This window comes from Piliocolobus tephrosceles, chromosome 21, assembly GCF_002776525.5.
Source record: "Piliocolobus tephrosceles isolate RC106 chromosome 21, ASM277652v3, whole genome shotgun sequence".
Lineage (NCBI taxonomy): Eukaryota > Metazoa > Chordata > Mammalia > Primates > Cercopithecidae > Piliocolobus > Piliocolobus tephrosceles.
The window spans coordinates 4,449,616-4,461,499 of record NC_045454.1 but is presented as its reverse complement, the minus strand read 5'-3'; the positions used below and the strand labels follow the sequence as shown (position 1 = coordinate 4,461,499).

Sequence of the window (11,884 nt, the reverse complement as noted above, 5' to 3'; positions counted from 1 at the left end):
CTACTGAGGAGGCTGAGGTAGGTGGATCACTTGAGCCAAGGAGACTGAGATCATGCCACTGCACTCCAGCCTGTGCAAAATAGTCAGACTGTCTCAAAAAAAAAAAGGCCAGGTGCAGTGGCTAATGCCTGTGATCCCAGCACTTTGAGAAGCCAAGACAGGAGGATTGCTTGAGCCCAGGAGTTTGGGACCAGCCTGGGCAACACAGTGCGACTCTGTGTCTCCACAAAAAAATTTAAAAAGAAAATTAGCCAGGTGCGGGGGTACACATCTGTAGTCCCAGCTACTCAAGAGGCTGAAGCAGGAGGATCATTTGTGCCAGGAAGGCGGAGGCTGCAGTGAGCCATGATCACACCACTGCCACTCCAGCCTATGCAACAGAGACTGTCTCAAAAAAAAAAAAAAGCTGGGCACGGTGGCTCACGCCTGTGGTCCCAGCACTTTGGGAGGCCAAAGTAGGTGGATTGTTTGAGCCCAGGAGTTCGAGCCCAGCCTGGGCAACATGGTAAAACCCCATCTCTACTTAAAATACAAAAATTACCAGGACGTGGTGGTGCACACCTGTAAACCCAGCTACTCGGGAGGGTGAGGTGGGAGGATCATTTGAACAACGGAGGTCAAGGCTGCAGTGAACCATGGTTACACCACTGCACTCCAGCCTAGGTGACAGAGTGAGACCCTGTCTTAAAAACAAAACAAAACACAAAACACGAAGAATCTGGACATGCAAGAATGCAATGGAGAAGACGAAGGGCAGGTTCACACATTAGAAACGATCCCACAGAAAGGACAAGCTGAGAAGGACGGTGAGAGAGGGAATGACCTGGAACCTAGAAAGGAAGATAAAGCTGAGAGGGAGGAAGGGGTGGGACTCTCAGCACTGGAGCAGAGGTGATGACCTCTGAGCTTAGAGGATGGGGAGCACAGGTGACAAGGCTATGGAGCACTGTGCAGACAAGATTTAACAGGGCAGGCCTGAGACCAGCATTCTTAGGAGAAGCCTGCTCACAAGCTCAGCCCTTGGCTGCAACTGAGAATTTGGATTTGGGGATGGTTCCCACCACCCTAACTGATGAGAGGGTTTACTCTACCCACACTGCACACACTATGTGGTTTATTCTAAACACTGGCTTTCTCCTGGTAGTCTGGAACCTTGGTCTGTGCTAGGCAGATAGTGTCTATGTGACAGCCTCAGTCAAAACTCCTAGCACTGAGTCTCTGACAAGATTCCCTGGTAGAGTGCATGTCTCATGAGGTGTCACCCCTGAGTGCTGGGGAGCCTGGCACATCCTGAGTGACTCCACAGTGAGGGGACTCTGGAGGCTCATGCCTGGCTTCCTCTGACTTACCCCCACGCGCCTTTCCCCTTTGTTGCTCTCACTATACTGAGAGCTGTTGGCGTGACTTGATGCTGAGTCCTGTGTACTCCTAGTGAACGGGGTGGGCTTCAGGACCACCAACCACCACCCTTTCCATGAAGTGCATCTCCAGTGACCTGCTGGGCTGCTCCCATTAGCTGCTGCCACAGAGTGGGTTCTCACCTGGATGGCAGCCCTGGATGGTTCCTCTCTCGGCCACCCATAGCTCGGTCCCTTGCTCCAGCTGGGAGATGACTTCAGGCTTCGGAAGCTCAGGACCTGGAAATGGGTAAAAACACAGGACGCGAGGGGCTGCTTGGGACAGAACAACAAGCCCGGGCTCCAGACCAGACTCCCGACTGAGAGGACATGTGGGCGCCTCACAACACGGCCAAGTCGGTGAAGCTCTGCATTGCTATGGAAAAGGGCAGACCTCCCTCTTCATGCACACTCCCCACAGGGAGTGAGGACCCAAGGTCAGGTCCTCACACCAGAGGCCCCAGGACTTATAACCCAGGGAGAATCAGCTGTCGCACCTCGCGAAGCCGGTCCTACCTATGGAGAGCAGGTGCCCAAAGGTCTCCAGCATCACGTCACGGTAGAGGATCCTCTGGGTAGGGTCCAGCTGCCCCCATTCCTCCTGGGTAAAGTCCACAGCCACATCCCGGAAGGTCACTGGTTCCTGAAACATCACACACATTCTCAATCAGCTGGACTATCTCCATCAGTGCTTTCTGGCAGAGGAAGAATGGAAAAGGAGAAAACAGGCAGGCCCGTGTCACGAGAGACTGCACGTTATGAATGATGGGAGTCGGGTCTCACTGGGCACCTATTAGGCCACTACACATAGGTGTGGGTTGTACAGTGAGGACATGTGAGAGGACTCACCAAATCAACGCCAAGCAGAGCTGACCTACATCGTCAAGACAGATGAGGGTACCGGCAGAGAGTGGCCTAAACCACCAATTTGCAGGTTTTAAGTAAAACAGATACTGTTTTAGGATAGTGTGCTACACAGCAGCTAACTAATACACTCTCTAACACTTAGATACAAAGTGAAATTGGCTGGGCGTGGTGGCACATGCGTAATCCCGGCTACTTGGGAAGGTGAGGCAGGAGAATCACTTGAGTCCAGGAGGCAGAGCTTGCAGTGAGCCAAGATCGCACCACTGCACTCTAGCTGAGGCGACAGAGCGAGACTCCACCTTAAAAAAAAAAAAAACCACCCAAAGTGAGGTTCACCATCCTTCCTGAAAAGAGGACATGAGGCCGGGGTCAGAAATTCACCTGCTTTCAGGGCAAAGCAGGCTCACATGACAGAAGTGGGCCAGTTTCAGAGCCCACAAGGGCACTCACCTGTGAGTGGTGGGACTGGAGGTGAGAGGGAGCATGGACCCGGTCTGAAGGAGCAGCCAGGACTCAGAACTGACTGATTATGGGAAAATACAGGCCCCTTTGTCAGAACTGCTCATCTCTGAAGAGAAGCCAAAAATTAGGTCAGATTTTTATGTGAAAAATTACTTTTCTTTTTGAGGTAGAGTCTTGCTCTGTCACGCAGGCTGGAGTGCAGTGGTGCCACACCTCCGCTTACTGCAACCTCTGCCTCCCGGGTTCAAGTGATTCTCCTGCCCCAGCCTCCCTAATAGCTGGGACTAGAGGAGCGCATCACCATGCCCAGCTAATTTTTGTGTTTTTAGTAAAGACGAGGTTTTACCATGTTGGCCAGGGTGGTCTCAAACCTCTAGCCTCAAGTGATCCATCCGCCTCGGCCTCCCAAAGTGCTGGGATTACAGGCGTGAGCTGCCGCACGTGGCCTTTATGTGAAGAATTCTGACTTTTATAAGTTGATGCAACATTACCTAAAATGTGTCCCATAAACAAAGCCCTTCTACAGCCATGCTTGAAAGCCAGATATTTCTGGATCAGCGTCTTGGCTCAGTCACTTCGTCCCCAGGAAGCATCTTTGCTTCCCAGTTTCCATGTCAACAAAGCATCACCCCTTGGGGGCTGTATAATGATTAAGTGGTTTACAAACACTTCCTACAGGACATCTGGACAGCCACATGGAAAAGAGTAAAGATAGTCCCTGTCTCAGCATATTTTCTGTTGCTGTAACCAATTATCACAGACTGGATAATTTATTGTTTTTTTTTTCCCTCGAGATGGAGTTTTACTCTGTCAATCGGGCTGGAGTGCAGTGGCACAATCTTGGCTCACTGCAACCTCTGCCTCCTGGATTCAGTTCATTCTCCTGGCTCAGCCTCCTGAGTAGCTGGGACTACAGGTACACACCACCAAATCCAGCTAATTTTTGTATTTTTTAGTAGAGACAGGGTTTCTCCGTGTTGGCCAGGCTGGTCTCGAACTCATGACCTCAAGTGATCCTCCCACCTTCTCCTCCTAAAGACGAGGTAATTTATAAAGAAAGTTTTGTTCTCTCTCTCTTTCAGTAACTTAGATAAAGAAAGTTGATTTCTGGGCCAGGCATGGTGGCTCACGCCTGTAATCCCAGCACTTTGGGAGGCCAAGGCGGGCAGATCACGAGGTCAGGAGATCAAGACCATCCTGGCTAATACGATGAAACCCTGTTTCTACTAAAAATACAAAAAATTAGCCGGGCGTGGTGGCGGGTGCCTGTAGTACCAGCTACATGGGAGGCTGAGGCAGGAGAATGGTGTGAACCTGGGAGGCAGAGCATGCAGTGAGCCAAGATCACACCACTGCACTGGTGTGGGCGACAGAGTGAGACTCCGACTCAAAAAAAAAAAAAAGTTTATTTCTTACAGTTCTGAAGGCTGGGAAGTCTAATTTCATGGTACTGGCATCTGGTGAGGGCCTTCTTGTTCTGTCATAAGATGGTGGAGGGCATCACATGGCGAGAGGGTAAGACTGTGCCAGCTCAGGTCTCTTTCTCCTTCTAAAGCCACTAGTCCCATCAAGGGAGTCCCATCCTGATAACCTTTTCTAATCCTAAATTTCTCCCAAAAGTCACCACCTTCAAATACTATCAACACATGAAATTTGGGGGACACATTCAAACCAACACAGACTTCTACCTTATACTATATGTAAAAATTAACTCAAAACAAATCAGGCTGGCTGGGCAGAGCGGCTCATGCCTGTAATCCCAGCACTTTGTGAGGCTGAGCCAGGCAGATCACTTGAGTCCAGGAGATCAAGACCGGCCTGGGCAACATGGTAAAACCCTGCCTCTACAAAAAAAAAAAAAAAAAGAAAAAAATTAGCCAGGCTGCCTGTAGTCCCAGGTACTTGGGAAGCTGATGTAGGACAAGTGTTTGAGTCTGGGAGGTGGAGGTTGCAGCGAGCCAAGATCATGCCACTGCACTCCAGCCTAAGCAACCAGAGTGACATCCTGTCTCAAACAAACAAAAAATAAAATAAAATAAAAACAAATCCATAAATGTAAGAGGTTGGGCGCAGGGGCTCATGCCTGTAATCCCAGCACTTTGGGAGGCTGAGGCGGGCGGATTGCTGGAGCTTAGGAGTTCGCGACTAGCCTGGGTAACATGGTGAAACCCCATCTCTACTAAAATATGAAAAAGTAGCCGGGCATGGCAGCGTGTGCCTGTAGTTCCAGCTACTCAGGAGGCTGAGGCAGGAGAATTGCTTGAACCCAGGAGGCAGAGGTTGCAGTGAGCCAAGATCGTGCCATTGCACTCCAGCCTTGGCGACACAGCGAGACTCTGTCTCAAAAATAAATAAATAAATAAATAAATAAAAATAAAATAAAATGAAAAGAGCTAAAACTATAAAACTCTTAGAGGAAAACAGAGATAAATCTTTGTAACCTTGGATTTGGCAAAGAATTCTCAGATATGAAACAAAAAGCATAAGCAACAAAATGTAATCAAAACAAAAACTTTTGTAGTTCAAAGGACATTAGCAAGAAAGTGAAAAGACAACTCACAGAATGGGAGATAATAATTGGGAATCACATTTCTGATAAGAGACTTGTATCTAGAATATGTAATGAACACATACAACTCAGTAATAAAAAGACAACCCAGTCAAAACAGGCAAAGAATCTGTATAGTCATTTGAAGAATATATAAAAGAAGATACACAAATGGCAAATAAGTACATGAAAAGATGGTCAACATCATTAGTCATCAGGGAAATGAAAAATCAAAACCACAAACCATCAGTGTTGCTGCTAGGTTAAAAAACAAAACAAAACAAAACCACACACACCAAATGCTTCAATTTTTTTATTTTTTGAGACAGGGCCTCACTCTGTTGACCAGGCTGCAGTGCAGTGGGTGCAATCTTGGTTCACTGCGACCTCCATCTCCCAGGTTCACGTGATTCTCCCACCTCAGCTTCCCAAGTAACTGGGATTATAGGCATGTGCCACCAAACCCAGGTAATTTTTGTACTTTTAGTAGAGATGGGGTTGCACCATGTTGGCCAGGTTGGTCTTCAACTCCTAACCTGAAGTGATCCATCCACTGCGGCCTCTCAAAGTGCTGGGATTACAGGCATGAGCCACTGCACCAGGCCCCAAATACTTCAATTTTAAAAGGACATTTCCTTTTAGGAAAAACATGAGTAGATTAAAAAACACGAAAGAAATTTTAGTACAGGTAGCAGGTGGCTCTGATAGGAAACATACAGAAAGATGCCTTTGGTTGGAAACTGAGGTCTCTGCTCCTATCTCTGTGTCTTCACTTTCTTCCACTCAAAATATCCACCAGTTCTGATACGTGCTTCCTGTGCCTCCTGCCCCCACCTCCCATCATCACCCATTCTGCAAAAGTCACTGGTGACAGCCTAGACACCAGGTCCACTGAGTACTGGTCTGTCCAAGCCATGAGAGTTCTCTGTAGCATCACACAAGTCCTTCATGCCTCCTCTCGGCCTCCTTCTTGGAATTCTAGCAGAAGCCCACTCCTTGCTGTGTCATGATGTTCTTTCTGCTCCACCTCAGATCCCTCTTGTCTCACACTTCTGGAGCCTGAAGGGGTGGGGCTGTGCTCACATGTTTCTCCTTTACACATCCTTCTGCTGCCCAGGCCACCCTAGCATCAGCCAACACCTGGCCACTGGGCCCTAACCACTCCTCTCTTTTCCCCACTGCCTTAGTTGAGCTGTCAGTATCTCCCTTTCCACCAGCCCCTAATGCATGAGTGGGTTTTTTTCAACCCTATGCCAGTCCTGCTTAAAACACGTGAGTGGCTCCTTCTCATCACTGGATACTAGATGGCCCCTCTCAGCCTGGCTATGGTAGACTGAGATATATAATGGCCTCCAAGGATATCCAGGTCCTAGTTCCTAGAACCTGTGAATATTACTATATATGGTAAAAGGAACTGTGCAGATGTGATTCGGATTTTCAAACAGAAAAATTATCGTGGATTATCTAGGTGGGCCCTAATTGCAATCACAAGTGTCTTTATGAGAGGTAGACAGAGGGAGCTGTGACTATAGAAGACACAAGGCAATATGATCACTGAAGCAACATGCTACACTGCTGGCTTTGAAGACGGGCAAAGGGCCATGAGGCAAGGAATAGAAGGTCTGTAGCTCTCACGGAGCCTTGGTAGGGAGGGTAACTCTGCTCATACCTTGATTCCAGTCAAGAAAACCAATTTCAGACTTCTGACCTCCAGAACCATAAGGATAAATGTTGTTCTGAGCCACAAAATTTCTAGTGAATTGTTACAGCAGACACAGATAACCAGATAAAACACTGGACCTTGGAGCTCTCCATTCTGGTCCTTGTCTCCTGTGATGGACAGTCTCCAAGATGCTAACCCACCACCTCTGCCAATGACCTCCAGTCCTGGTGTGACCACCACCCAAGGACCGGTGTGTCCCCTCCAACACTGAACAAGGTTGATTTTGTAACCAGTAAGACACTGTGGAAGTGACAGGAGTGTGAATTCTGAATTCAGGTCATGGAAGGTGTTACAGTTTCTACCTCGCCCTCTCCTGGATCGCTTGTTCTGTGGAAAGCCAGATGCCATGTTGAAAGGATCCCCAGCAGTTCCAAAGACAGGCCTACATGGAGAACGACTGAGGTCTCCTATCAACAGACATGTGAGTGAGCCATCTTGGAGGAAGATCCTCCAGCCTCAATTAAGTCTCAGGTGACAACAGCTATGCTGACATCTTCACTGTAATTTCATGGGCCTGGACAGGAACCACCAGCTAGGTCATTCCAGTACTCCTAAGTGTCGGAAGCTATGAGATCTTTATTGTTGTTCCAGGTCACGAAGTTTTGAGTTACACAGCAACAGGTAACTAATACACTTTCTCTCAAGCCTTTCTTACTGCTCATTGCGTGTCCCCCATCCACAGCAAGAACAAACTAAAATGTGGTAGCGTTTCATGTAAATCTGAAGTAACACACATCTGAAAACCTTCAACCTAAGATTATCAAGTCTCACTTTGTGTACCAAATCTGAAATAATGCAAATCCCCATGAACAAACCAACAACAACAACAAAAGTACATAATTTCAAAGTTGCAGAGCTTGAGGAAGTATAATTATGGTTGTTTCCTGCCACGCTAGGCAGCACTTTATGGAGAACACAGGCAGCAGCCACTTTGTCTAGAAAGTGGAGCTCTCCTGGCCAGATGGCCCTGCAAGCACTGGCCGCCCTGCACTGCAGCTCTCCCACAGTCTCGCAGGGGACGACCCTGGTAGTCACTCTCGTCACACTCAGTGCGTGGTGACCCATCGTTGGCCCCAAGAGGTTGTGCCCAAGCCCCAAGGCAGGGGCTCCGCGGTGCTGGGGTCCCGGTGGGTGTCGGCTGACTCCACGCGTTAAAGCATCTCTATTCGATGATTCGTGCCACCTGGGCACCCGGCCAACGCTACAGTTACTGTTATCCGTCAACACGAGGACAGACCTTCCTGGAACGGGTAAGGGTGTCGAGGGGCGGAGCCGAACGCGGGAGCCGGGCCTGCCGGATTCTCTCGGGAATGACCGACCCCAGCCCTGGGGAGGACACGGCCGCGTGGAGCATGCGCATTCGGGGGCCAGGCGCCTGGTTGGAACCCCGGTCCCACCTCTGACCCGCCAGGCCGGTCACCACGCCCCGACCCGCGCCTCAGTTTCCCCAAGTGTCAAGGGCTTAACAGCGGTGCCGCCCTCATCGCGCCGCGAGGTGAAAGGGTCAGTCTCCGCGGCAGACGCTTGCCCGGAGCCCGCGGCCGTCGTTATTGTTGTTATTGTTACCTGAAGCCGGGTCGCCGGCGGCCCCACAGACATCACCTCCGCTGCCCCTTCGTCCCCGGGGTCCATGCTGGATCGCCCAGTGAAGGACAGCGCCTGAGGTGATCCCCAGACCAGAGAGGCACTCCAGCCAAAGGGGACCACCCGACTCGCCGAACGCCGGACAATGGCGGCCGCCCCGGCGACGCGGCGACTACAACTCCCAGTAGGTCGTGCGGCGAGCCACAGCTCTCGGCCAATGGGAGTCTCCGCCGGCCTGGCCTTCGACCAATGGAAGCATTGTGGCCGATGGCCAATGGGAGCCTCCACCCGCTGGCCTCTGGCCAATGGGAGCGCTCAGTTGGGGCTGGTGGGGGCGGTGTTGCTCCGGGCTGCGATGCCCTCTAGGGTGCCGGCAACCAGAGGCCTCAGTCGTGGGTAGGGAGTGCGGGCGGACCCCGAGAGATGGCGGATTGTGGGGCTGGGGATCGTTCGCTGGGAGCCGTGCATGTCTCCGCGGGCCGGGCCTGCTCTTCCCGGGAGCTTGCGCGGGAGGAGGCCCGGGGTTGTTCCGCTTTACCCTCTGCACCGCGGTGCCTAAAACGCACACACATCAGGCATCAGTCACGGGACGACTTAGGGGTTTGTTCACAAAAAAGATTTTGGGGGTAGCGGCTGGAACGGCGGGGGGGAGTCTCGGAGCGCTGGTCCTGTTACAGGAAACGGGTCCGATTCAGACCCCAAGGGAGAGGGTCTTGGATCTCGCGCAAGAAAGAATTCAGGGCGAGTCCGCAGTGCAAAGTAAAATCAAGTGTGTTAAAAAAGTAAAGTTGTGAAACGAGCTACTCCATGGACAGTAGGACGTTCCTGAAAGTAAGAGGAGGAACGCATGCACCCTAGGCACAATGCTTGCATATATATAGGCTAAAAATAGATTCTGGGGAGATGTGCTCTGCTACAAGGGTTTGTGAAAAAGAATTAATTCTGTATTTTTCAAGAATCTATATTATTTTTAAAGCAAAATTAAGAATGCCTTTATTCTCTAGATACCGGGATATTTGGACACTCCCAAGTCTGGGTCTGTTTTAGTAAACACTATTAATTTGTTCCCTTAACTGTAAACATCTAGAGGTTAGGAATACCTACTTTTCTGGGAATGCAGCCCAGCCTCATTTTCCTAGTCCTCACTCAAAATGGAGTCGCTCTGGGTCGAATGCCTCTGACAGTCCTATTGCTTCTCCTTGTGGGTGTTCACTTTGTGATGTGTCTTTTCTGTGGGTCTGTTGTAGTCCATTAAAATGTTTATTAAAAGTCGGGCGCGGTGGCTAACCCCTATAATCCCAGCACTTTGGGAGGCTGAGGCGGGTGGATCACGACGTCAGGAGTTCGAGACCAGCCTGGCTCGATACGGTGAAACCCCGTCTCTACTAAAAATACAAAAATTAGCTGGGCGTGGTGGCGGACCCCTGTAGTCCCAGTTTCTCAGGGGGCTGAGGCAGGAGAATCACTTGAACCTGGGAGACGGAGGTTGCCGTTAGCCGAGGTCAGGCCACTGCACTCCAACCTGGGAAACAGCAAGACTCTGTCTCACAAAAAAAAAAATTATTAAAAAAGAAAAAATGAGAAAGCAGATTTCCATTCAAAAATGTTGCATTCAAACCACAACAATTTTTAATTTTGTTTAATTTTTATTAAGAGCCAGACACATAGCAGGGAAGAGAGTGTAGTTACTTGTTATTTGCTCACCCCCATGGGGCTGATGGTGTAGTCTGAGGGACTGAAGATCAACCATGACATGGCCCTTCACACAGTGTTGAAGGAGTGAAGAAGTCACCAGTGGGGACAGAGCAGCTGACTCCTGAGGGGCTCGAGCTGGCCACACTCTCTCATATCCTTCTGGCCCTGTACCCTCTCTGCTCTTTGCTGGACCTCGCTCCTGAGAAGGAGCAGGTGTTAGGCAAGTTACACAAAATTATGAGAGGACATGGTTTTGGACTGAGCTCCTGCTCTAGGCCTCATGAGACCAGACCAAACCAAGACAGAGTCACTTAGGCTAAATGCCACATAATCAGATTGATACTTTAAGCAGGTAGATCCCTAAACAAACCAGATTTCCAGTCTACCTGAGTCAGCACAATAAGGAAGTCCCCTCTGCTTTAATCTCTACAAGAAAAGTAACCTAGTTAGTTAACTAATTAGCCTTTTCTCTATTGTTCTGTTTCTTTCTTCCCACCTTACAAAAACCACTATTCTACCATTGCCTGGTGGGAGCCGTCATTCTGTTTTGCAGAGTGGAGGCTGCTCAGATTCATGAATCACAAATAAAAGCCAATTTGATCTTTAACCAAATTGGTTAAAATTTTTTCTTTTGGCTGGGTGCAGTGGCTCATGCCTGTAATCCCAGCACTTTGGAAGGCTGAGGTGGGTGGATCACCTGAGGTCAGGAGTTTGAGACTAGCCTGGCCAACGTGGTGAAACCTTGTCTCTACTACAAATACAAAAATTAGCCAGGTGTGGTGGCAGGTGCCTGTAAACCCAGCTACTCGGGAGGCTGAGACAGGAGAATCGCTTGAACCCAGGAGGTGGAGGTTGCAGTGAGCCAAGATTGCGCCATTGCACTCCAGCCTGGGCGACAGAGTGAGACTCCATCTCAAAAAATAAAAAATAAAATTTGTCTTTTGACAGATGTCTTCACTCACCTGAACAAGCGGCAGCTGCTGTGGGAACTCGATCAGGCAGCCTTCCAGGAGACCAAATCTGTCTTCTATTGGGAGTCCCAAAAAGCTGCCAGCAGCATCTCCTTCTCTGCAGGCAAAGAAGGCACTAGGAGGATCTATTGCCTTCCCCTGAACAGTGGCCACCAGTGTTGGAGAGGTAGGGGCAGGTGTGCAAAGATCTATTATCTTCTCTTTAAGGGAAGCCTGTGTGTTCTTTTTTTGTTGTTTGTTTGTTTTTTGAGACAGGGTCTCACTCTTGTCCAGGCTGGAATGCAGTGGTGCAATCTTCACCCACTGTAACCTCCGCTTCCCAGGCTCAAGTTATCCTCCAACTTCAGCCTCCTGAGTAACTGGGAGCACAGGTGAGAGTCACCACACCGGGCTTTTTTTTTTCTTTTTCTTTTTTTTTTTTTTTGAGACGGAGTCTTGTTCTGTCGCCTAGGCTGGAGTGCAGTGGCCAGATCTCAGCTCACTGCAAGCTCTGTCTCCTGGGTTCACACCATTCTCCTGCCTCAGCCTCCTGAGTAGCTGGGACTACAGGCGCCCGCCACCTCGTCCGGCTAGATTTTTGTATTTTTTAGTAGAGACGGGGTTTCACCGTGTTAGCCAGGATGGTCTCGATCTCCTG

The 11,884-nt window shown here is 49.7% G+C and overlaps 2 protein-coding genes across 2 annotated transcripts in view; both read right to left on the bottom strand.

Annotated features, from left to right (window-relative positions):
* The window catches only part of ZNF8 (zinc finger protein 8), a 62,352-nt gene that overhangs the window by 7,977 nt on the left and 42,491 nt on the right, over nucleotides 1-11,884 (bottom strand). The window contains 2 exon segments of the mRNA XM_023197535.3: nucleotides 1,542-1,637; nucleotides 1,914-2,040. Of these exon segments, the coding sequence (XP_023053303.2) occupies nucleotides 1,542-1,637; nucleotides 1,914-2,040 (223 nt within the window).
* Nucleotides 5,761-8,748, bottom strand: LOC116418570. Its single transcript, XM_031934774.1, is given in 2 exon segments — nucleotides 5,761-8,461; nucleotides 8,464-8,748. Coding segments are annotated over 2 exon segments (417 nt in total). The 5' UTR covers nucleotides 8,630-8,748; the 3' UTR covers nucleotides 5,761-8,210.